At 35.1% G+C, this 24,475-nt stretch overlaps 4 protein-coding genes across 6 annotated transcripts; all 4 read left to right on the top strand.

The window, feature by feature from the left end:
• Window positions 1–1,169: 1,169 nt before the first annotated feature.
• On the top strand, window positions 1,170–6,001 carry LOC108199550 (disease resistance protein RUN1-like). 2 transcript variants are annotated; one of them, XM_017367416.2, is made up of 6 exons: window positions 1,170–1,856; window positions 2,127–3,231; window positions 3,335–3,471; window positions 3,559–3,616; window positions 3,725–4,648; window positions 5,137–6,001. In XM_017367416.2, the coding sequence occupies exons 1-6, from the start codon at window positions 1,333–1,335 to the stop codon at window positions 5,782–5,784; spliced, it is 3,396 nt and encodes a 1,131-aa protein (XP_017222905.2). In that variant the 5' UTR covers window positions 1,170–1,332; the 3' UTR covers window positions 5,785–6,001. The 2 variants fall into 2 exon arrangements, with proteins under 2 accessions (XP_017222905.2, XP_017222904.2); XM_017367415.2 differs by having other exon boundaries at window positions 1,174–1,856; window positions 3,335–3,616.
• A 3,059-nt stretch (window positions 6,002–9,060) lies between these two features.
• On the top strand, window positions 9,061–11,118 carry LOC135148541 (disease resistance protein RPV1-like). Its single transcript, XM_064083841.1, has 2 exons — window positions 9,061–9,499; window positions 10,649–11,118. The coding sequence occupies exons 1-2, from the start codon at window positions 9,061–9,063 to the stop codon at window positions 11,116–11,118; spliced, it is 909 nt and encodes a 302-aa protein (XP_063939911.1).
• LOC108199668 (disease resistance protein RUN1) lies at window positions 11,116–15,631 on the top strand. 2 transcript variants are annotated; one of them, XM_064082892.1, is made up of 5 exons: window positions 11,116–11,241; window positions 11,771–12,872; window positions 12,967–13,086; window positions 13,357–14,268; window positions 14,731–15,631. In XM_064082892.1, exons 1-5 carry the CDS (start codon window positions 11,216–11,218, stop codon window positions 15,385–15,387), a joined length of 2,817 nt encoding a protein of 938 aa, XP_063938962.1. In that variant the 5' UTR covers window positions 11,116–11,215; the 3' UTR covers window positions 15,388–15,631. The 2 variants fall into 2 exon arrangements, with proteins under 2 accessions (XP_063938962.1, XP_017223084.2); XM_017367595.2 differs by having other exon boundaries at window positions 12,967–13,248.
• Window positions 15,632–21,004: 5,373 nt separating this feature from the next.
• LOC108199669 (disease resistance protein RUN1-like) lies at window positions 21,005–24,473 on the top strand. The gene is made up of 3 exons (XM_017367596.2): window positions 21,005–21,838; window positions 23,143–24,244; window positions 24,337–24,473. The coding sequence occupies exons 1-3, from the start codon at window positions 21,315–21,317 to the stop codon at window positions 24,421–24,423; spliced, it is 1,713 nt and encodes a 570-aa protein (XP_017223085.1). The 5' UTR covers window positions 21,005–21,314; the 3' UTR covers window positions 24,424–24,473.
• Window positions 24,474–24,475: the final 2 nt, after the last annotated feature.

Raw genomic sequence — 24,475 nt, 5'->3', positions numbered from 1 at the left:
TTTGGTATCAGGACATGCTGTAATCTTTGCTCTATTTATGCAATATTTCGCCTTCCAAAAAAAAAAATTTGATTTTCTGATGAAAATATACAAAGCCTAATAATCTCAGTTCTTGTGATACATCCAAATACCAACACATACCAGGATCCGATTCCCGTTAACCGGACTCTTCCTAAGTTAATTGGATCCAAATCCCGTTAACCGGACTCTTCCTAAGTTAATTTTCTCATGTAATCTAACCCACCGGCCACTGTGAGATGAGCTCACTTTAAAATAATTGAAGTTTTTTAATTTAAGGTAGCAGAATAATCTTGTCTCTCGTTATCCTGGCTGGTGGCAATTCTGTAGAATTTGGGGCTTTTTTTTTGGGTTATCTAATATTTTTTCGAGATCAGGTTGGTTTGGTTTGTTAAATTCAGACAACTCATGGACACCATCTCAAGGAACTGTTTCATGTTTCAAGGTCTTCGTTCGGTCATTTCTCTGTCTCCCATTATCCTGGCTAAAATAACAAATCCAATACAAAGAATTACAGAGAGAGAGTTTATCAGATATTGTTCAGAGTTATGCTGAAGCTTAAATCTTCAGAGTCATCAGCTGAAAAGCATCGTTGTGATGTATTTTTGAGTTTTAGTGGCGAAGATACTCGCAAAATGTCTTCTGCCTTATTTAGTTTACTACACCTTACTATTTTTATCATTGTATGCATAATAGCTGCTAACCCACTATTTAATCAGAAACAATAATCCATTGTCTTAGGCACTGCAGACTGCTTCGTCAGCTATAAAAGTTGGTAAAAGTTGAAGTCATAGTAAGCCATAATACACTTATTCAACCCCTCTTGTTGTAATTTCAAATTTCTCATATCTTTATAAATAATCTATTGCTAATGATAACTTAAATATTAATTATACGAATTTCTCGTATCTTTATATATATTCTCATGTCTAGCGTTATTTGATAATAATAAAGACTTATTGCAGGAAAAAATTTCACATCATATAATTTTTTTTAGTATAAAAAATAGGTGGGCAACAATCCTTATTTTCAAATATCTCAAAAATAAAAGTAGTACTTTTTCCCGGAGGAAAGTGACAAGTGAAACAGGCTCACAATTGTGAAGCAACTTCGTGGATGTCAGATCTTTCAGCTTCAAAACAACTGTAAAGTAAAGATAAGAAAAAGTGGTAGCACATGCTAGTGGGCCGCTAATGTCAAGTATTGGTTGTGGTGGTGGATGACTACTGCACAATGAGACCTGATTTGAATATCTAAGCTATTTACCTTTCATTAATCAAAAGAAAAAGAGAACAAATTTGATATCTTTCAGTTATGCTGAAACTGCAATGTTCAGAATCAGCAACTGAAAATTATAGTTATGATGTATTTTTGAGTTTCAGTGGTGAAGATACTCGCAAAACGTTTACGGATCACCTTTATAAAGAACTAAAAGATGAAGGACTTATCACTTTCCGAGATGATGAAGAGATTCAGAGGGGAGAGAGTATCAAGTCTGAACTGGAAAATGGTATCCAGCAGTCAAGAAGCTGGATCGTTGTCTTCTCAAAGAACTATGCATTTTCGAGTTGGTGCCTTGATGAACTTGTGTTGATTCTTGAGTGCAGGAACAACTCGAAACGTTTTCTATTGCCTATTTTTTACCATGTTGATCCGTCTGATGTTCGCAAACAATCTGGTTGTATATCTGAAGCAATAGATCACCATGAAGAGAAATTCAAGAGGGAGGTGGATGAGACAAAAAGGAAGAATCTGATGGACAAAATAAAGCGATGGAGGACTGCTCTTACTCAGCTTGCTGATTTGGCAGGCATGCCTTTGCAAAACGTAGCCAATGGGTAATACATTCCTCCTCTTTCAAATTTGACTGCTGGTATGCCCTTTAATGTTTAGACCCCTTGTGTTTAATCTCCATATTCCTTTTACCTCACTTTCAAGATGGTCTGAGAAATAAATTGTAATGAAACAAAAATTGTCCATGGTCGTAGATCACTTGTTTCTACTTGTTAATCAATGTCTGTTTAGTGACATTAGTAATATTAACACATGTTCATTGCTAACCAAAACTATCCATGTAACCTATCATTTACTTTCTTCCAATTCTGTAGGTATGAATCAAAACTTATCAAGAAAATCGTTAAAGTAGTCCAGGATAAAGTGACATGTAAGAAGACCTTAAGTATGACACAACATCCTGTTGGAATTGGTCCTTTAGTACGGCACATCAGTTCATGGTTAAGAAATGGTTCCACGGATGTGGAAGTGTTTGCACTCTATGGCATTGGAGGAGTGGGAAAGACAACCATTGCCAAATGCGTCTACAACATGAACCTCGGACTATTTGAAGGCCACAGTTTTCTAGAAAACATAAGAGAATATTCTGAACGTTCTGATGGTTTAGTGTGTCTACAAAGACAACTTCTTTCAGATATTTCCAAGGGAAAGACTCCGAAGATAAAGAATCTTAATGATGGCATTCTTAAGATAAAAAGATCCCTTCATAATAGAAAACTTCTGATAGTCTTGGATGATGTGGATCACGTTGAACAACTAAATGCAATATCTGGGATGCGCGAGTGGTTTTACCAGGGAAGCAAAATTATCATAACCACTCGGAATGTGCATTTGCTTAATGCATATGAACATTGTAAGAGATATGCTGTAGAAACATTGAATTCCAATGATTCATTGCAGTTGTTCAGTTGGCATGCATTCCAAGAAAGTCACCCTCCGGAATGTTACATAGAGCACTCAGAGAGGGTAATAAAGCAATGCCAGGGTCTTCCTTTAGCTCTTAAGGTTCTAGGGGCTTCTCTACGTGGCAAGAAGGTAGATGTCTGGAGGAGTGCGATGGAAAAATTGAATATCATTCCTCACTGTGAAATCCAGAAGATTTTGCGAATTAGTTATGATTCTTTGCAAGATGACCATGATAGAGATTTATTTCTGGATATTGCATGTTTTTTTACTGGAGAGCCCAAGTGTTTTGTGGTTCGAATACTAGATGGATGTGATTATTACACATTAATCGGAATTGAAAATCTTATTGATAGATGTTTGCTGAAGACTGATGAATATGAAAATCTTATGATGCATCAATCAATTCAGAGCATGGGTAGAGAAATTATACGTCAGCAATCACCAAAAGATCCTGGGCAAAGGAGTAGACTGTGGCATTGTAAAGACTCCCTTAAAGTATTAAAAGATGAAGCAGTAAGATAAAAACCTACACCTTCTATTACTTATTGTGACAATTACAATTTTTCTTGTCAAAGTTTGATTACAGTTTCTACTGTCTATGTTCTTCTTCTACCAGGGCACCGGAGCAATTGAAGGTCTGGCACTAGAAATGAAGACAACTAAAGCATATCAGGCAGAGTTGGGAACAAAAGCTTTTTCGATGATGCACAAGCTGAGACTGCTTAAGCTGAATAATGTACAACTAAGTGGAGGGTACAAGAACTTTCCTAAAAATTTGAAATGGTTATGTTGGCATAAATATCCTTTAAGGTCCTTACCGGTTGACTTCCCTCTGAGCAGCTTGGTGGCAATTGACATGCAGAGTAGTAAACTGCAAACCTTTAATCAAGGAAACGTGGTAGGCCTTGCTAATATCTGCTTTCTCGTATTAAAAAATTTGATGAAAAAGATTCTGGGTTAAATATATTAAATTAACGCTGTCTTCTTTTGAATCCATGTCTTGCAGCTTCTTGGATCATTAAAGTTTCTAAATCTAAGCCACTGCAATGGCCTTGTGAAAACCCCAGACTTTGCAAGACTTTGCGCTCTTGAACAATTGCTCCTTGAAGATTGTGCAAGTTTAATTGAGATTGACGAATCTATTGGAATGGCTGAAGGACTTGTGTTGATAAATTTAAAAGACTGCAAACTTTTGAAAAAGCTTCCAGAAAATTTATGCATGCTGAAGTTACTAGAAACACTAATCATATCAGGTTGTTCAAATGTTGGTATGTTTCCGGCGGATATGAGAAAGATGGAATCATTGAAAAATTTTCATGCTGACGGACTCAATTTCGGTAATTCATCAGATGGACTTGAAAGTTATACAAATCAAAATAATTCATGGCGAGAATTCATCTGGGGCTTGGTTTCAAGGCCAAGTGCAAGCCCCAAATTGTCGTTGACTTCTTTACCATTCAACTCCATTACAAGATTGAGTCTGGTAGATTGCAATCTACAAGATAGTTCATTTCCCAAGGATTTCGGTGTCTCAACCTCACTTGAATACTTAAACTTGAGTCAGAACCCAATCCGCTTTCTACCTGATTGCTTTAAAGGTCTAGAAGTGATCAAGTCTCTCAAATTATGGAAGTGCAACCAGCTTCAAACACTTGAAGGATTACCAAAAATAAAACTTCTTAAGGTTCGATGGTGCCAGTTATTGGAGAAAATCACGTGGAAGCCTGGTCAGTGTATTAATACTTTTTATGCTCCGTTAAACTGTGAGAAATTACTGGAGATGGACTATTACTTCAAGATTGTACCAATAGATGAGATAGACCCAGAATTGATCAGCAATTGTGGTATTTGTGATGTGGAATCCATGAAAGTTATCCACATTAGATTATACAATGAATTGACCGCTGCCGAAACACGATTATCAATCCAGGTGATCTCTCACTCCACACCAATAATAAGACACTGGACACTTTGTTTGCTTAGTATATATCATCTTGTCATTTCCATATTTATACATCTGGTATATATGTATGTACCCTATGATGAGAAATCTGTAAACTCAAAATTTTAAAAACTTGGTCTAAATAATTTATTTAGACTGCTGCGAACTCGAAATTATAAAAACTTGCTCTAAATAATTTATTTATATTTTTTATAATTATTCGCACACACCCAGCACACCTGATCTTGTCTAAGAATGGAGCAATCCGATAAACGGGGTGTGAGATCTAACCAAGACGTCGTTGATTATTTACAAATTAGTCATGGCATTTAGTTACATATATTTTTAAAGCCAAAATGAGAGGTATATTTAATGAGTTTTTGCTGGAGATAGGAAGTTTTTGATTCACAAATATACCCATATAATTTTATATTTTTTCTTTTTTGACCTTATCTCTGACCCATTTTTTTTTACAGGGAGTACACGAATTTCCATTTTGGTGTAAATCATTAAACATATTTTACCCTGGGAGCAGTGTTCCAACATGGTTCACTAGTCAAAGTTACGGGCCTTCATTATCCTTTATGATATCACATTCTAAACTTAGATACTTAAACACTTGCATTGTGTACAAAATGAGCCCGGGTCGAAGAATGAGGACTTTCTGCCTGGTATTCCATAACATGACCAAAGATAAAGTGATTGTGTATCATCCAATCTGTTGGGGCATCCCTGAAGGTGATGGATATATGACTTGGATATGCCACTGGAAATTAGGTACTCACGAGGTGGGACCTGGAGATGATGTCAAGATTTCAATAGTTAAGTACGATGATGATTCCTCTTTTAAGTTGAAAGAGATTGGCGTCTATCTTGTGTACGAAGAGCAAGAACAGGAAGGTTTTCGTTTAGCCAAAAGACAAAAAGTCCAACAAACATGTGAGCAAATATCTCAGTATGTCATCCCATCGGAAAGGAAGCCATCGGCATATCATGGAACGACACAAGTATACATCGCTGGCATAGAATCAGCCATTAAAGATCGCTGGTTGGAGAGATATTTTGGAAATTATATGGCAGTGGAGAATGGTAAGCCCTCGAGTCCTCACAGTGAACTCAACTAATTATGTCCTACATCCTGCAGACACGCGTTGTATTCAGAAGCTTTTTCATTATGCAGAGGAGCAGTTATGATCTATGTACTTTCCCATTGTTTTATATCAGTATCAAACTAAGCTCTAGTATCAGCTGTTGAAATTGGTGTGTTGTTGCTGAAAAGCACTTCTGTATATGATCTGCTATGCCGCTTTTAATTTCATACTTATTATCATTTTTTACTTATCTAGCTACGCAATCAGCCACACTTTCTTTCTGTATGTCTATGTCTATATATGACTAATTGCACATATATGTTATATGTATAAAACTTATAGAGATGCTGGTGCATCATTTAGTCCGGTTCATTATTCATGGCAAGTGTCAAGACAGCAGCAAACCCGGAAAATGGGAGTGTACTTGCTGAAAATAGTCGCAGAAAAGATGCTGGTAGAGTTTGTTCTTGAATCCGAAGGTAAATGGTTCTTGAATTCAGTAATTTCAATTTTTGTTGTCTTTTTACTTATTTCTAGTGACCTGTTGAACAAAATCAAATACTAGTAACAGTGCTGGCTTTGCCATTTAAGTTTAGATGGATTTTGAATTTGTGATGGTTCAGTTGTCATCTATTCTAAGTATCTCATGTCTTATGTGCTTGATTACTGGGAAAACACTTATCATCGACACATCTGATTTGTGTGAACTTGCTTCTGATGTCTTAGGTAACTAAATACACTTTAATCTAATGTCTGAGCCTCTGAGGCTGTTTCATGTGGGATTTTAACATAGATATTGCTGTGACAGATAATCTCCCTAGTAACAGAGAACTACATCCGATTTGCGTGATGGGTTCTGTTTTCGTCTATGTTTACTATCTCATGTCACTTGTGCTTGATTACTGTGAAAACTCCCATCATCTGACACTAATCATATCAGGTTGTTCAAATCTTTGTATGCTTCCTGTGGAGATGAGTAAGATGGAATCCTTGAAAGTTTTTCATGCTGATGGACTTAATTTCGGCAATTCCAGCTCTACAACTCAGCAAAATGTATCATGGGAAGAATTTTTCTGTGGTTTGGTTTCGAAACAGAGAAATTAGTCCCCAACTCTCATTGTCTTCTTTACCGCGCAACTCCGTTACGAGCTTGAGTTTGGTAAACTGCAATTTACATGATAGTTCATTTCCCAGGGTTTTAAAAGAGTAAGAACCCTATTCGCTTTCTACCATATTGCTTTAAGGTTTAAAAGAGGTCAAGATTCTCCGCATAGAAGATTTACCAAAAAATAGAAGAATCAGATGCTCCAGATTAATAATTTTGTTAAAGCTTTAACTATTGATTCCATGCAGGTAAATATATGGGAATAATCCTCGGTACAAATCATCCTTACTCTAGGAGCAGAGTTTCAATATGGTTCACTAATCAGAATTCTGTGCCTTCAGTATCTTTTTTATCATATCAAATTCTAAACTTAGATACTTGATTGAACACCTGTATTGTGTACAAATTAAGAGGGGTTCACTAATCATCCTTATTCTGGAAGCAGAGTTTAGATATGGTTCACTAATCAGAATTAATTGCCTTCAGTATTCTTTTTAGGGCAAATTAATTTATAAGTCCTTGAACTATTGACGTTTTATTGTATAGGTCCCTGAACTAAAGATTCCGTATTTTAGGTCACTTAACTTTTTTATTTTCTGATCTAAGTCCTTCCGTCAAAAAGATTCTAACGGTGTTAACTAGGGTTCTTGAGTTTCATACAGATCAAAGCAATTTTGAAGGTGTTAGTGATATCCAAACTCAAAGTTCAAATAGTCAAATTGAAGCTTGAATCACTAGCGACACTTATATGACAACAATTTTCACAAATTAGATTTAATTTTAAAAAACCCCCAAATTGGACCATAAATTTAGGGTTCTTTATCGAATTTAGTGACCTAAATTTTTAAAATTTTAAATTGAACATAATTTTTGAAAATTGGTGTCATATGAGTGTCGCCAGCGACTCAAACTTCAATTTGACTACTTGAACTTTGAATTTGGATATCACTAACACCTTCAAAATTGCTTTGATCTGTATGAAACTCAAGAACCCTAGTTAACACCGTTAGAATCTTTTTGACGGAAGGACTTAGATCAGAAAACAAAAAAGTTAAGTGACCTGAAATACGGAATCTTTAGTTCAGGGACCTAGACAATAAAATATCAATAGTTCAGGGACCTGCAATTTAATTTTCCCTTCTTTTTATCATATCAAATTCTAAACTAAGATACTTGATTGAATACCTGTATTGTGTACAAATTGAAACATGGTCAAGGAAAATATTTCTACCTCATATTGCATAACAAGACCAAAGATAAAATGATATTTCTGCTGAATTGAAATTCATTAAAAGTTTCCGTCGAACCGAAATTTAAACTTCGGTTATTTATTGAAAATCGAATTTGTAAACTGAAATTTAAAAAAGTATTTGAAAATTGCTATTGAGTATTGACTGCTGAGTGAGCGCAGATAACACCAGAATTGTTGTTGTGATCATTTTGTTTCTAATTACAACGACAATTAATTTTAGAAGTTAAGCTTAAATTCCAAATTCGAAATAAGAATCTTCAGCAACTAAACAGCCAGAACAGCCCGACTATGTCTAATACTAAAGCATTAGATCCTATGTAATTTACATTTAATATAAATTAATCCGATTAGTATTTGTATATTAATCACGTTAAAATCGGATAACTGAAATGTGCCGACAATCGAATTGAACTACTACCTCCGTCCCATATTATATATCTATTTTGATTTTCAATAAGTTAAATTGACCGATCTTTGATTTAATATTTAAAAATATTTATATATTATTTTAAACAATAGAAAGTTATATTTTAAAATAACGATGTAATTTCAAATATTCTAATTTTTTTTATTTTTCTTAATCATATGATATATTTAAATTTTAGCCAAAACCTAAGTATCAAACGTTGAAAAAACCCAGAAATTAAGAGCGTTTGCTGAATGCATATGAACATTGTACGGGGAGTAGTGCTAAGTGCACATAATTGTGTACAAAAAATTTGTACATAATGATGTGACAAGTGATGTGGTGGGTTTTTATTGGGGTGGTTGGTGTAAATGCGGGGGGTCCATCCAATCAAAATCCACCACATGTTATTATGTACATGTTTTTGTACACAATTATGTGCACCAAGCATTTTCCTTGTACGAGATATGCTGTAGAAACATTGAATTCCAATGATTCATTAGAGTTGTTCAGTTGGCATGCATTTCAAGACAGTTCACCCCCGCAATGTTACATAGAGCACTCAGAGAGGATAATAAAGCAATGCCAACTTGCCAAGGTCTTCCTTTAGCTCTTAAGGTTCTGGGTGCTTCTCTACGTGGCAAGAAGATGGATGTTTGGAGGAGTGCGATGGAAAAGTTGGAAATCATTCCTCACTGCGAAATCCATAAGATTTTGCGAATTAGTTATGACTCTTTGCAAGATGACCATGATAGGGATTTATTTCTGGAGATTGCGTGTTTCTTTTGTGGAGAAGCCAAGTCTTTCGTGGTGGGGATACTAGATGAATGTGATTATTACACCTTAATAATTCTTAAATTACGACATACTCGAATGTGGGGTATAATATGGTGCTATCTGCCTAACATCGCCCATTTTTCTCAACACTTGAACAGGAGATTCAGAGACCAGACCACTGACTTGCCTGCTATGCTGCAGCTTCCAGGTACTTTCTCCACATATGTACAAAATGTTAATCCCAATCATTCCTTGCACCCATTCCCATACTACTCATTCCCGTATCTTTCATTCTCCTTCACACTCGCGATCCAAACGTCCTCTTATTCTTTTTGATAGCCCGAGTGTTTGATTAATTTAAATTACAACATGCAAATCTCTAAAAGGTATGAGAATGGATATCCCAAATAAAGAATGATTTACTTTCCAAGTGGATTGAGGTTCTCATTGCATGTCACAGCCCAGTAAATAAACACCAACACATAAGTTTCAGGTTCTGTTTACCATTAACCGGACTCATTAATTATGAACAAAACCACTTCCTAAAGTTGATTTTCTCATGAAAATCTGTAAAGCCTAGTGAATTTAACCCACCGGCCACTGTGGGATGATCTCACATCACTATTTTATGTGTCAAAGTCTTTGCTCAGATTCTTTTAAAATAAAAAAAGTTTTACTAATCTAAGGTAGCAGAATAATCTTGTCTCCCATTATCCTGGCTGGTGGCAGTTCTGTAGAATTTAGGGCTTTTTTTTGGGTTATCTAATATTTTTTGAGTTTTAGTGGCAAAGATACTCGCAAAATGTCTTCTGCCTTATTAACTTTCTATTTTTATCATTGTATGCATAATAGCTGCTAATCCACTATTTAATCGAAAACAATAATCCATTGTCTTAGGCACTGCAGAATGCTTACTCAGCTATAAAAGTTGGTAAAAGTTCAAGGAAAAGTAAGCCATAATACACTTATTCACCCCCTCTTGTTGTAATTTCAAATTTCTCGTATCTTCATAAATATCTCATGTCTAGCGTTATTTGATTAAAATAAGGACTTATTGCGGGAAAATTTTCACATTATATAATTTTTTTTAGTAAAAGTATATAATAGGTGTACTTTTTCCTAGAGGAAAGTGACAAGTGAAACAGGCTTGCAATTGTGAAGCAACTTCGTGGATGTCAGATCTTTGAGCTTCAAGACAATTGTAAAGTAAAGATAAGAAAAAGTGGCCGCTAATGTCAAGTATTGGTTGTGGTGGTGGATTTGAATATCAAAGCTACTACATTTTACCTTCGATCAATCAAAAGAAAACGAGAATAGATTTTTTATCTTTCAGTTATGCTGAAACTGAAATCTTCAGAGTCATTAGCTGAAAAGTATCGTTATGATGTATTTTTGAGTTTTAGTGGTGAAGATACTCGCAAGACGTTTACAGATCACCTGTATACTGCATTGAAAAATGAAGGACTGATCACTTTCAGAGATGATGAGGAGATTGAGAGGGGGGAGAGTATCAAGTCTGAACTGGAAAATGGTATCCAGCAGTCAAGAAGCTGGATCGTTGTATTCTCAAAGAACTATGCATTTTCGAGTTGGTGCCTTGACGAACTTGTGTTGATTCTTGAGTGCAGCAACAACTCGAAACGTTTTCTATTGCCTATTTTTTACCATGTTGATCCGTCTGATGTTCGCAAACAATCTGGTTGTGTATCTGAAGCAATAGATTACCATGAAGAAAAATTCAGGAGGGAGGTGGATGAGACAAAAAGGAAGAATTTGATGGACAAAATAACTCGATGGAGGACTAATGAAGGAAGTCAATGTTCGTGAAGCTGCATTTATTTACTACTTAGGATAAATGCAGCTTCACGAACATTGACTTCCTTCATTAAGGACTGCTCTTACTCAGGTTGCCAATTTGGGAGGCATGCCTTTGCAGAATGTGGCTGATGGGTAATACATTTTTTTTCCTCTTAAATTTGACTTTTTTTTCTGTTTCTACTCTTTTCCTGATTTCCTTATGTGGTTATTCCCTTTAATGTTAAGTCCACTTTATGTTCATTGTATATTCTACTATCTCAGATGATTCTGTAAATATTGGTTCTAGAGGTAAGAAACACCCTGTGCAGGGGAAATACATTTTTTTGTAGGCAGTGTTTCTGTTCACTTAGTTTGATTAACTATAATGGAATAAATTTACATGGACCTTTTTTTACCCTGTACATGTGACACTTCTAGTTTATATGGTGTATTTGATTGCAACTTAATGCTATGGGTGGCTTCTTAAATTAGTCTTAATCACTTCTTACTATGCGAGACTGAGGTTTTTAATTCCAGCTAATCTTAATATGTTGATGTTCTTACAGATCACTTGTTATTACATGCGTGTGTAATGATATTGGTTATATTAACATATGTTCATTATCAATTTAACCTGTTAGTATAACTTTTTTTTTCCTTTTGCTTTCTATCAATTCTATAGGTATGAATCAAAAGTTATCCAGAAAATAATTAACATACTTAAGGATAAAGTGACATGTAACACCTTAAGTATGACAAGACATCTAGTTGGAATTGGTCCTTCAGTACATGACATCGGTTTATGGTTAAGAAATGGTTCTGACAATGTGGAAGTGTTTGCACTTTATGGCGTTGGAGGAGTGGGAAAGACAACCATTGCCAAATACGTTTACAACATGAACTTTCAACTATTTGAAGGTGGCAGTTTCTTGGAAAATATAAGAGAATATTCTGAACGCTCTGATGGTTTAGTGTGTCTACAAAGACAACTCCTTTCTAATATTTCCAACCGAGAGTCGCCAACAATAAAAAATATTAATGATGGCATGCTTAAGATAAAAAGTGCCCTTCATCACAGAAAGCTTCTAATAGTCTTGGATGATGTGGATGAAGTTGAACAACTAGATGCAGTATTTGGTATGCGAGAGTGGTTCCACCAGGGAAGCAAAATTATCATAACCACTCAGAATGTGCATTTGCTGAATGCTTTTGAGCATTGTACGAGATATGCTATAAAAACATTAAATTCTGATGATTCATTGGAGTTGTTTAGTTTGCATGCATTCCAAGACAGTAGCCCCTCAGAATGTTACATAGAGCACTCAGAGAGGATAATAAAGCTATGCCAAGGTCTTCCTTTAGCTCTTAAGGTTCTAGGAGCTTCTCTACGTGGCAAGAAGTTAGATGTTTGGAGGAGTGCGATAGAAAAACTGGAAACCATTCCTCACTGCAAGATCCAGAAGATTTTGAGAATAAGTTACGACTCTTTGCAAGATGACCATGATAGAGATTTGTTTCTGGAGATTGTATGTTTCTTTAGTGGAGAGGCCAAGTCTTTCGTGGTTGGGATACTAGATGAATGTGGTTATTACACATTAATTGGAATTGATAATCTTATTGATAGATGTTTACTGAAGACTGATAAATATGGAAATCTTAAAATGCATCAATTAGTTCAGAGCATGGGTAGAGAAATAATACGTCAGCAATCACCTAGAGATCCAGGGCAAAGGAGTAGACTGTGGCATTGCAGAGACTCCCTCAAAGTATTAAAAGATGAAACTGTAAGAAGGATAATTTTTACTTATATTACAGTCACATTATTTTTTATCAAAGTTGAACTATAGTGCTACTGCTTATGTTCATCATGTTCACCAGGGAACCGGAGCAGTTGAAGGCCTGGCACTAGATATGAATACAACTAATGCATATCCGGCGGAGTTAAGAACAAAAGCTTTTTTCTTGATGCAAAAGCTAAGACTACTTAAGCTGAATAATGTACGACTAAGTGGAGGTTACAAGGACTTCCCTAAAAATTTGAAATGGTTATGTTGGCATAAATACCCTTTAACGTCTTTACCGGCTGACTTCCCTTTAAGTAGCTTAGTTGCAATTGACATGCAGAGTAGTAAACTGCAAACCTTTAATCAAGGAAACGTGGTAGGCCTTGCTAATATCTGCTTTCTCGTATTAAAAAATTTGATGAAAAAGATTCTGGGTTAAATATATTAAATTAACGCTGTCTTCTTTTGAATCCATGTCTTGCAGCTTCTTGGATCATTAAAGTTTCTAAATCTAAGCCACTGCAATGGCCTTGTGAAAACCCCAGACTTTGCAACACTTTGCGCTCTTGAGCAATTGCTCCTCGAAGATTGTGCACGTTTAATTGAGATTGACGAATCTATTGGAATGGCTCAAGGACTTGTGTTGATAAATTTAAAAGACTGCAAACTTTTAAAAAAGCTTCCAGAAAATTTATGCATGCTCAAGTTACTAGAAACACTAATCATATCAGGTTGTTCAAGTCTTGGTATGTTTCCGACGGATATGAGAAAGATGGAATCCTTAAAAACATTTCATGCTGATGGACTCAATTTTGGTAATTCATCTGATGGAATTGAAAGTTGTACAAATCAAAATATTTCATGGCGAGAATTCATCTGGGGTTTGGTATCTGGACCAAGTACAAGTCCCAAACTCTCGTTGACTTCTTTACCATTCAATTCCATTACAAGATTGAGTCTGGTACATTGCAATCTACAAGATAGTTCATTTCCCAAGGATTTTAGAGTCGCATCCTCACTTGAACACTTAAACCTGAGTCAGAACCCAATCCGCTTTCTACCAGATTGCTTTAAAGGTCTAGAAGAGATCAAACGTCTCGAATTACGGAATTGCAACCAGCTTCAAACACTTGAAGGATTACCAAAAATAGAGTCTCTTGCGGTTACTCATTGCCGATTATTGGAGAAAATTAAAGCTCAGTGTAAAACTTGTTCTTTTCCGTTACACTGTGAGAAATTACTTGAGATGGACTATGGCTTCAAGATTGCACCAATAGATGAGATAGACCCAGAATTGATCAGCAATTGTGGTATTTGTGATGTGGAATCCATGAAAGTTATCCACATTAGATTATACAATGAATTGACCGCTGCCGAAACACGATGCTCAATCCAGGTGATCTCTGACTCCACACCCATAATAAGACACTGGGCTTTTCATTTCCATATTTATATATCTGGTATATATGTATGTACCCTATGATGATAAATCTGTAAACTCAAAATTTTAAAAACTTGGTCTAAATAATTTATTTAGACCGCTGCGAACTCGAAATTATAAAAACTTGCTCTAAATAATTTATTTATATTTTTTATAATTATTAGCACACACCCAGCACACCTGATCTTGTCTAAGAATGGAGCAATCCGATAAACGGGGTGTGAGATCTAACCAAGACGTCGTTGATTATTTACAAATTAGTCATGGCATTTAGTTACATATATTTTTAAAGCCAAAATGAGAGGTATATTTAATGAGTTTTTGCTGGAGATAGGAAGTTTTTGATTCACAAATATACCCATATAATTTTATATTTTTTCTTTTTTGACCTTATCTCTGACCCATTTTTTTTTACAGGGAGTACACGAATTTCCATTTGGGTGTAAATCATTAAACATATTTTACCCTGGGAGCAGTGTTCCAACATGGTTCACTAATCAAAGTTACGGGCCTTCATTATCCTTTATGATATCACATTCTAAACTTAGATACTTAAACACTTGCATTGTGTACAAACTGAGCTCGGTTCGAAGAAAGAGGACTTTCTACCTGGTATTCCATAACATGACCAAACATAAAATGATTTTGTATCATCCAATCTGTTATGGCATCCCTGAAGGTGATGAATATATGACTTGGATATGCCACTGGAAATTAGGTACTCACGAGGTGGGACCTGGAGATGAGGTCAAGATTTCAGTAGCTGATCATTTAGATGATGACCATTTTGAGTTGAAAGAGATTGGCGTCTATCTTGTGTATGAAGAGCAAGAACAGGAAGGTTTTCATTTAGCCAAAAGACAAAAAATCCAAGAAACATGTGAGCAAATATCTCAGTATGTCATCCCATCGGAAAGGAAGCCATCGGCATATCATGGAACGACACAAGTATACATCGGTGGCACCCGCACCCCCGCACCCGCACTCGTGCTTCCTAGCTGGGATAGAATCAGCCAATATAGACCGCTGGTTGGAGAGATATTTTGGAAATTATATGGCATTGGAGAATGGTAAGCCCTCGAGTCCTGACAGTGAACTCAACTAATTATGTCCTACATCCTACAGACACGTGTTGTATTCAGAAGCTTTTTCATTATGCAGAGGAGCCGTTATGATCAATGCACTTTCCCCATTGTTTTATTTCAGTATCAAACTAAGCTCTAGTATCAGCTGTTGAAATTGGTGTGTTGTTCCCGAAAAGCACTTCTGTATATGATCTGTATGCCGCCTTTAATTCCATACTTATTTTCATTTTTTACTTTTGTAGCTGAGCAATCAGCCACACTTTCTTTCTGTATGTCTATGTCTATAATAAATAATGGGTTAAATGGCGTTTTGATCACTCAACTGAGCGGAGACGTGCAATTGGGTCATCCAACTCAAAAAGCTTTCTGTCACATCATTATTCTCTTAAAAATTTTCATTCAGGCCATTTGCCGTTACACTCCGTTAAAAATTTGACGGAAAGCTGACTAAGCGTCGTGACTTGTCTTAGATAAATCCACCGTGGCATGTACAGTCAGCTGAAGTGGCATTTTGGTCACTCAACTGACTACAGATTTGCAATTGGGATATCAAACTCAAAAAACTTTCATTTAGGTCACTTATCATAAAATCGATTAAAATTTGAAAAAAGAAAGAATTAAAATGTATCATGCAACATCTTTATTTCTCTCTTAAAAATTTCGAAACTTATTAACGAATGAAACAAATACACACACATAAATTAAATGAAACAAATACTGATTTTATGTGTGTCTATTTGTTTCATTCGTTAATAAGTTTCGAAATTTTCAATGTGACAAAAAAAAAAGTTTCGAAATTTTTAAGAGAGAAAAAAGGTGTTGCATGATAGCTTTCAATTCTTTTTTTTTTCAATTTTTAACGGATATTTATGATAAGTGATCTAAATGAAAGTTTTTTGAGTTTGATGACATGATTGCAAGTTTGTAGTCAGTTGAGTGACCCAAATGTCAATTCAGCTGACTGTACATGCCACAGTGGATTTATTTAAGCCAAGTCACGACCCCTAGTCAGCTTTCCGTCAAATTTTTAACGGAGTGTAACAGCAAGTGACCTGAATAAAATTTTTTAAGAGTATAATGATGTGACTGAAAGTTTTTTGAGTTGGATGACCCAATTGCAAGTTTCTACTCAGTTGAGTGACTAAAACGCCATTTAACCCAATAAATAATTGTACATATATGTTTTTTTTTTGCTAAGTATACATATATGTTATATGTATAAAACTTATATAGATGCTGGTGCAGCATTTAGTCCAGTTCATTATTCATGGCAAGTGCGAAGGCAGCAAACCCGGAAAATGGTACTGTACTTGCTGAAAATAGTTGCCGAAAAGATGCTGGTGGAGCATTTGTTCTTAAATCCAGAGGTACCTAAAATTTGACTTGTCATATATATGGTTTAGCTGTCATATATGCTTACTATCTCATGTCTTATGTGCTTGATTACTGGGAAATTCTTATCATCGACCCATCTGATTTGCGTTCTGATGTCTTAGGTAACTAAATACACTTTAATCTAATGTCTGAGGCTGTTTAATGTGGGATTTTAACGTAGATATTTCTGTGACAGATAATCTCCCTAGAAACAGAGAACTACATCCGAATTGCGTGACGGGTTCTGTTTTTCATCCATGCTTGCTATCTCATGTCACTTGTGCATGATCACTGTGAAAACTCCCATCATCTGACACTAATCATATCAGGTTGCTCAATTCTTGGTATGCTTCCTGTGGAGACGAGGAAGATGAAATCCTTGAAAGTTTTTCATGCTGATGGACTTGATTTCAGCTATTCCAGCTCTACAACTCAGCAAAATGTATCATGGGGAGATTTTTATAAACTGAAATTTTAAAAAGTTTTTGAAGATTGCTATTGACTATTGAGTGAGCGCAGATAACACAAAATTGTTGTTGTGATCTTTTTGTTTCTAATTACAATGATCATTAATTTAAAAAGTTAAGCTTAAATTCCAAATTCAAGATAAGAATCTCCAGCAACTAAGTAGCAAGAACAGTCCGACTATGTGTAATACTAAAACATTAGATCCTACGTAACTTATATTAAATATTTATATTTAATATAAATTAATCCGAGTAATAAATTCGTATATATAATTAATCGCGGCTGAAACCGGATAACTGAACTTTTGAAATTTTCTTACCAAAAATCGAATTGAAATAGGATTAAATATGATCAATCGAACCGAATGAAATCTGAAGAGCACCGACCCTCGTGATTTTGTACACTAACAGGTGTATTCGATTGAGATTTTAATGAATTGTTTTTAGTTTATGGATTTTAATGGATTGTATCTGATTTTGATTTGTGCAGATTTTTGATAAAATGTCGCAGAGTTGATAGGATTTAGGCACAATATTTTAAAATCTCATTGATTTTGATGAGATCAAAAAAACTTAAAATACACAGAAAAATGTCACAAAATCCATCATTTTACGATATCAAAAAAAATCCATGAATAACATCAAATTTTAATAGATTTTAAATAATACAAATTGAATACCATCGAATTTTAAAACATAATTTAAAACCACAATTGAATATCACCAAATTTTATAATTTAGTTTAAAATCATAATTAAATATTTCAAATTAATCAAATACCCTCAAATTTCATGCAATTTTTTTTTTTTTTAAATTTCAATCCCGTTTTAATTTAAAAGAACTCGAGAGAGAGTGAGTAAAAAGCACGCAGGGAAGCCAAAAAGCTAAAACCCAGAAATTAAGAGGCGGTGGATTCATGGCAGCAAACCCGGAAAATGTTAGTCGGAGAAAAGATGGTGGTGCAGCATTTGTTCTTGAATCCAAAGGTACCACAAACTTGACTCGTCATATTTATGGTTCTTGTTTATATAAATTGTTATTATTAATGTCATTTTATTATCTTGATGATAAATCAAAATTCAAGTAAGAGTAGTGGCTTTGGCATTTACCTTTAGATGGGTTATTCTCTCATAGTGCTCTCCATAATTAATTGTATTTCATTTACTTGTCGCTGTAATTTACATTTCATTTTCCTAGATAGATATATTCACCTGCTGTGTAGGAATCAAGGACATTCTGAATGTTGAACAAACTCTCCTTTCTTGCTCTCAAAGTCTCTCAATAAAATCTTCAGTTATTATCTTCAAAGCTGCATTTCTTTATTTGCTGGCTTTCTGGAAATAGCTTATTACTTCTATCCCGTATACGTACTATTTGACGACGAAAGATAGAACAAACATGTGAGGAACTATCTCAGTGTATCTTCCCGTTGGAGTGGCAACCATGGGCACATCATGGAACGACACGATTATACTTCACTGGATATGTCTAGTCCACTACAGAGAGCTGGTTGCAGAGATATCTTGGACAGGACATACCGGTGGTAGCTGGTGAGCCTGCGAGTATATGACATGGCTAAGCCATTGGAAATTCGGTAGTCATGAGGCGGGACCTGGAGATGAGATCAATGTTTCAATATTTAACCAGGATGATGATCAAATGTTGCAGAGATATCTTGGACAGGACATACCGGTGGTAGCTGGTGAGCCTACGAGTCCTCATAACAAACCTGAATAATTCTTTACTACATCCTGTAGACGACGTACATTGTATTCTCTGAACCTTTTCGTAATGAAGGAGCCAAATGTTTTTTGGTCCATAAATAAGATACCACATGAACTAAAGGATCAGTGAGATTTGGTCCATAAATAAGATACCACATGAACTAAAGGATCAGTGAGACCTTTATGCGAAATTGTCTGGAAACAGACAGGGGACCAGTGAGACCTTTATGCGAAATTGACCCGAGACAAATGGAGGGATCTAGGAAAAGGCACGCTTGTTTCTCTAATTTATTTATTTTTCACATTTTTTCACATTTCTAAATTTTACGAATACTCATTTTTAAAATTTGGCCACATCAATCTCATTTGAATTTAACAAAAAAATATTATTTACTTTTTTGTTTTCTAAAAAGTAAAAATTTATTAGGGATATTTAATTACTCTATCTGTATCTCTTATTTTTTTACAGTTTTTTATATTACTCGACACGTACGTTAAAATATACATAAAATGTAATTTTAAATTATTTTTTAAATTTCTCTTTATAAATTATCTAAATATTATATTTTTTATTTAGAAGAGAACAAAAATTAAATTATTTATAAAATTATATTTTCAATTTTTTTTAAAATAGGTGTTAAACCCTTAAACTAGCCAGGACATGGGAAGTATAAAATATGGAAGTTGTGGTGCAACTCGTAAACCTGACTTTCACTCCTATTCGTGCTCTCGAGTTTCTTGAAATGACCGAAAGAAGTTCACTGCTCTCGAGTTTTTTAAATGACGAAAGCAAATGAAAGTGAGCGTAAATATAACATATTTTCACTCCAAAACTTTTACTCAAAAGTGGGATGATTCACTTGCTTAATTGCTTTCCCTCCTTAAAATTACTCGAGAGTAACGCCCAAGTACATTTTAAGTACCAGCAGTGCCACAATTGCTGCTTTTAACGAGAACATTCATCGACTCCGACTTAGCTCATAATGACTTGATCGTCCAACAATTATTCTTCTTCTCGATCTTTATTTTCTCAAACAGCTATCGATTCTGCTCCAGCCTTCTAAAAACGACATTGCTCGCAAGATTGGAAACGCAAATATATTTTCTCTGCTCCAGCCTTAGGTACCTTTTCTTTGTACACACAAACACACGCATCTCGTTGTTCTTTATCAATTATCACACCCCATGTGTATGATACTACACTTATCCCTAAGTAAATTGTGGTTATCAGAGAATACTAGTTATTTTATGATAAGGTATCTACTTGCAATACTTGTTTATTGGAGTAATATATTATCGGTTTTTCTAGTGTGTGCCATGGGCACACAATTACGCGAAATTTTACAAGTGGGGGAGATTTTGATTGACTTTTATATCTTAATAATGGTGGATCCCCTGTAAATACAACAACCACACCGATCAAAATCTCCCAAACATATCAAATTCCGCGCTTAGTATGTGCCCATGGGCCAGACAAACCTATATATTATAACGTGCCCCTTACCCGTGTCCGAAAAATAGGGAAGTTTCTTGTGTCCCCAGTTTAAGATTTTATGATTCAAAGTAATATAGGTATTATTTAGACTTGTCTAGTAAATTTAGTGGTTGGTTTCCAGCAAAACTAAATTTGAAGAAGATCATGTATATTTTTGGATAATGGTATCCTTACTGTGTTAGTTTCTGTTTCATAGTAGTACATAGATTGCAGAATATTGTAAATTAAAGTACACATTTTGCATTTTGAAAGTTAAGATACAGATTTTGCATGATCGCATTTTGTATTTAAAGCTTAAATTAGTTTTCTATAAAAATATATAAGAAGCCTAGTATTCAACCCTTGCAGGCCTAATGTGTGATGATCTCAGTTTACTTTTTCAAAGTCTCCCAATGAGTGTCTTGTTATCTTTGCTGGTGGCAATTATTAATTGTGGTGATGGACATTGATTTGTACAATAATACTAGACATTGATTGCGGCGGTGAATAATTAATGTACAATAAAACTGTGATAACTAATCTAGTAGTAGTTCTTATCATGTTACTAAAAAGTCTTCTCTTTGAAGCAGTCAGAAAGAAAGTGTAGATCTGGAATCTTTCAGTTATGCTCAAATTAAACTCTTTAGAGTCATTAATGTGTGATGATTAGTTATTTGCCTTGTGAGTTATTCAGTAATGTAGTAATGCTAACTGCATGTTTACACTTCGAATTAATTTTCAAAAGCACTTAGACTTAGTATTCTAATAACAGTCTCCGAAGCCTTGATCCCCCTTACTGGCCCAATATGTGATGTTGCTACAAGGTCTTCAGCTCTTAGTAATTACAAAGAGAGAGTTGATTTGATATTGTTAAGTCATGCTGAAATTGAAATCTTTAGAGTCATCAGCTCAGAAATATAGTTATGATGTATTTTTGAGTTTTAGCGGTGCAGATACTCGCAAAACGTTTACGGATCATCTGTATAATGCGTTGATAAATGAAGGACTAATCACTTTCAGAGATGATGAGGAGATTGAGAAGGGGGAGAGCATCAAATCTGAACTGGAAAATGGTATCCAGCAGTCAAGAAGCTGGATCGTTGTGTTCTCAAAGAACTATGCATTTTCGAGTTGGTGCCTTGACGAACTTGTGTTGATTCTTGAGTGCAGTAACAATTCGAAACGTCTTCTATTACCGATATTCTACCATGTCGATCCATCTGATGTTCGCAAACAATCTGGTTGTATATCTGAAGCAATAGATCACCATGAGGAGAAATTCAAGAGGGAGGTGGATGAGACAAAAAGGAAGAATATGATGGACAAAATAGAGCGATGGAGGACTGCTCTTACTCAGCTTGCCGATTTGGGAGGCATGCCTTTGCCAAACGTGGCTGATGGGTAATACATTTTATTCCTTTCAAATTTAACTTCTATTTTCTGTTTCTACTCTTTTCCTGACTGCCTTATGCAATTATGCCCTTTAATGTTAAGTCCACTTATGTCTAAGGAGTATTTGATTGAGACTTGATGTTCGAGGCAACCTGCCTTTGTGTTATTGCATCATAATGCATATGATAGTATCATCACTTTATGTTCATTGTATATCTGAGATGATTTTTTGAATATTGGTTCTAGAGGTAAGAAACACCCTCTACAGGATGTAATATTTAACTGGGGAAATGCATTTCTTTGTAGGCAGTGTTTCTGTTCACTTGGGTTGATTAACTGTAATGGAATAAATTTACGTGGTCCTTTTTTTTTTACCATGTTCATAAGACCAAATGCATACTCAAATTTGTCAGATCCCCTCTTTAAAATCCAAAAATTACATTTTCTTGAAGTATATATTTATTTCTTGAATTATACTTTGAGTCCCAAACCTCAACTTTATCATTTGAATATAGAATTGTTTCTTAACTGAAACTAAACTGTTTATAACTGAATTAAGAGTCCTGAAGTTGAATTATTGTTTTGGTTCAATTTCGGTATTGAGTCTGACAAATTGAGATAATAGGATTATGATTGTGGTATAGTCTAAATCGAACGACACTGACCTCTACTTCTATGCTCACAATACTTTTATGGAATAGTTTATAATGAAGGTATTTTGTGCAACACTGAGGTTATTAGTGTCAGAATTTTACTATGTTGATGTTCTTATAGATAAAAAAACTTGCTAATCCATGCGTGTTATGTGACATTGGTAATATTGGCCAATGGGTAATGCATTATTTGACTTCTGTTTTCAGTTTCTACTATTTTCCTTGTGCAGTTATATCCCTAAATGTTAGGCCACTTATCCATGTTTAAGCTCCATGCTCTTTTTACCCTCAACGGCTGAGGAAAAAATTGAAATTGAACTCGTGATAAGTTGAGACTCATCAAACCAGTTAAAGTGAACCAATTTAAAATATTTCTAAATGTAAATTATTTTGCTCTTCTGACATGTGACATTTCTAGTTTATATGGTGTATTCGATTTCAACTTAATGTTATGGGTGGCTTCTTAAATTAGTCTTAATCACTTCTTACTATGTGAGAATGACGTTTTTAATTCCAGCTAATCTTACTATGTTGATGTCATAGATCACTTGTTATTCCATGCGTGTGTAATGATATTGATTATATTAACATATGTTCATTACCAATTTAACCTATTAGTATAACTTCTTCTTTTTTATATGCTTTCTTTCAATTCCATAGGTATGAATCAAAAGTTATCCAGAAAATAGCTAACATACTGAAGGATAAAGTGACTTGTAACACCTTAAGTATGACAGGACATCTAGTTGGAATTGGTCCTTCAGTGCAGGACATCAGTTTATGGTTAAGAAATGGTTCTGAGACTGTGGAAGTGTTCGCACTTTATGGTGTTGGAGGAGTGGGAAAGACAACCATTGCCAAATACGTCTACAACATGAACTTCCAACTATTTGAAGGTGGCAGCTTTTTGGAAAACATAAGAGAATATTCTGAACGCTCTGATGGTTTAGTGTGTCTACAAAGACAACTCCTTTCTAGTATTTCCAAACGAAAGTCACCAACAATAAAAAATATTAATGATGGCCTGCTTAAGATAAAAAATGCCCTTCATCACAGAAAGCTTCTCATAGTCTTGGATGATGTGGATCAAGTTGAACAACTAGATGCAGTATTTGGGATGCGAGAGTGGTTTCACCAGGGAAGCAAAATTATCGTAACCACTCGGAATGTGCATTTGCTAAATGCTTTTGAACATTGTACGAGATATACTATAAAAACATTAAATTCTGATGATTCATTGGAGTTGTTCAGTTGGCATGCATTCCAAGACAATAGCCCCCCAGAATGTTACATAGAGCAGTCAGAGAGGATAATAAAGCAATGCCAAGGTCTTCCTTTAGCTCTTAAGGTTCTAGGGGCTTCTCTACGTGGCAAGAAGTTAGATGTTTGGAGGTGTGCGATAGAAAAACTGGAAATCATTCCTCACTGCAAAATCCAGAAGATTTTGAGAATAAGTTATGACTCTTTGCAAGATGACCATGATAGAGATTTGTTTCTGGAGATTGTGTGTTTCTTTAGTGGAGAGGCCAAGTCTTTCGTGGTTGGGATACTAGATGAATGTGATTATTACACATTAATTGGAATTGATAATCTTATTGATAGATGTTTATTGAAGACTGATAAATATGGAAATATTAAAATGCATCAATTAGTTCAGAGCATGGGTAGAGAAATAATACGCCAGCAATCACCTAGAGATCCAGGTCTAAGGAGTAGACTGTGGCACTACAGAGACTCCCTCAAAGTATTAAAAGATGAAACAGTAAGAAGGATACTTTTCCATAGATAACAGTTATTATTTTTTTTTGTCAGAGTTGAATCATAGTGCTACTGCTTATGTTCCTGTTCTACCAGGGCACCGGAGCAATTGAAGGTCTTGCACTAGAAATGAAAAAACTAATGCATATCAGGCAGAGTTGGGAACAAAAGCTTTTTCCATGATGCACAAGCTGAGACTACTTAAGCTGAATAATGTACGACTAAGTGGAGGTTA

The sequence above is a fragment of the Daucus carota genome, chromosome 8, assembly GCF_001625215.2.
Source record: "Daucus carota subsp. sativus chromosome 8, DH1 v3.0, whole genome shotgun sequence".
Lineage (NCBI taxonomy): Eukaryota > Viridiplantae > Streptophyta > Magnoliopsida > Apiales > Apiaceae > Daucus > Daucus carota.
This window is presented reverse-complemented; position numbering and strand designations above follow the sequence as displayed.

What these genes read in the sequence shown, in the direction of transcription:
- LOC108199550 (XM_017367415.2), top strand. Translation starts at nt 1,333, where the DNA reads ATGCTGAAACTGCAATGTTCAGAATCAGCAACTGAAAATTATAGTTAT. An exon ending in TTGCAAAACGTAGCCAATGG is followed by an intron (nt 1,857 to 2,126) that starts GTAATACATTCC and finishes CCAATTCTGTAG; the next exon opens with GTATGAATCAAAACTTATCA. An exon ending in AAGTATTAAAAGATGAAGCA is followed by an intron (nt 3,232 to 3,334) that starts GTAAGATAAAAA and finishes TTCTTCTACCAG; the next exon opens with GGCACCGGAGCAATTGAAGG.
- LOC135148541 (XM_064083841.1), top strand. Translation starts at nt 9,061, where the DNA reads ATGTTACATAGAGCACTCAGAGAGGATAATAAAGCAATGCCAACTTGC. An exon ending in TGCTATGCTGCAGCTTCCAG is followed by an intron (nt 9,500 to 10,648) that starts GTACTTTCTCCA and finishes TGAAATCTTCAG; the next exon opens with AGTCATTAGCTGAAAAGTAT.
- LOC108199668 (XM_017367595.2), top strand. Translation starts at nt 11,216, where the DNA reads ATGCCTTTGCAGAATGTGGCTGATGG. An exon ending in TTGCAGAATGTGGCTGATGG is followed by an intron (nt 11,242 to 11,770) that starts GTAATACATTTT and finishes TCAATTCTATAG; the next exon opens with GTATGAATCAAAAGTTATCC. An exon ending in AAGTATTAAAAGATGAAACT is followed by an intron (nt 12,873 to 12,966) that starts GTAAGAAGGATA and finishes CATGTTCACCAG; the next exon opens with GGAACCGGAGCAGTTGAAGG.
- LOC108199669 (XM_017367596.2), top strand. Translation starts at nt 21,315, where the DNA reads ATGCTGAAATTGAAATCTTTAGAGTCATCAGCTCAGAAATATAGTTAT. An exon ending in TTGCCAAACGTGGCTGATGG is followed by an intron (nt 21,839 to 23,142) that starts GTAATACATTTT and finishes TCAATTCCATAG; the next exon opens with GTATGAATCAAAAGTTATCC. An exon ending in AAGTATTAAAAGATGAAACA is followed by an intron (nt 24,245 to 24,336) that starts GTAAGAAGGATA and finishes CTGTTCTACCAG; the next exon opens with GGCACCGGAGCAATTGAAGG.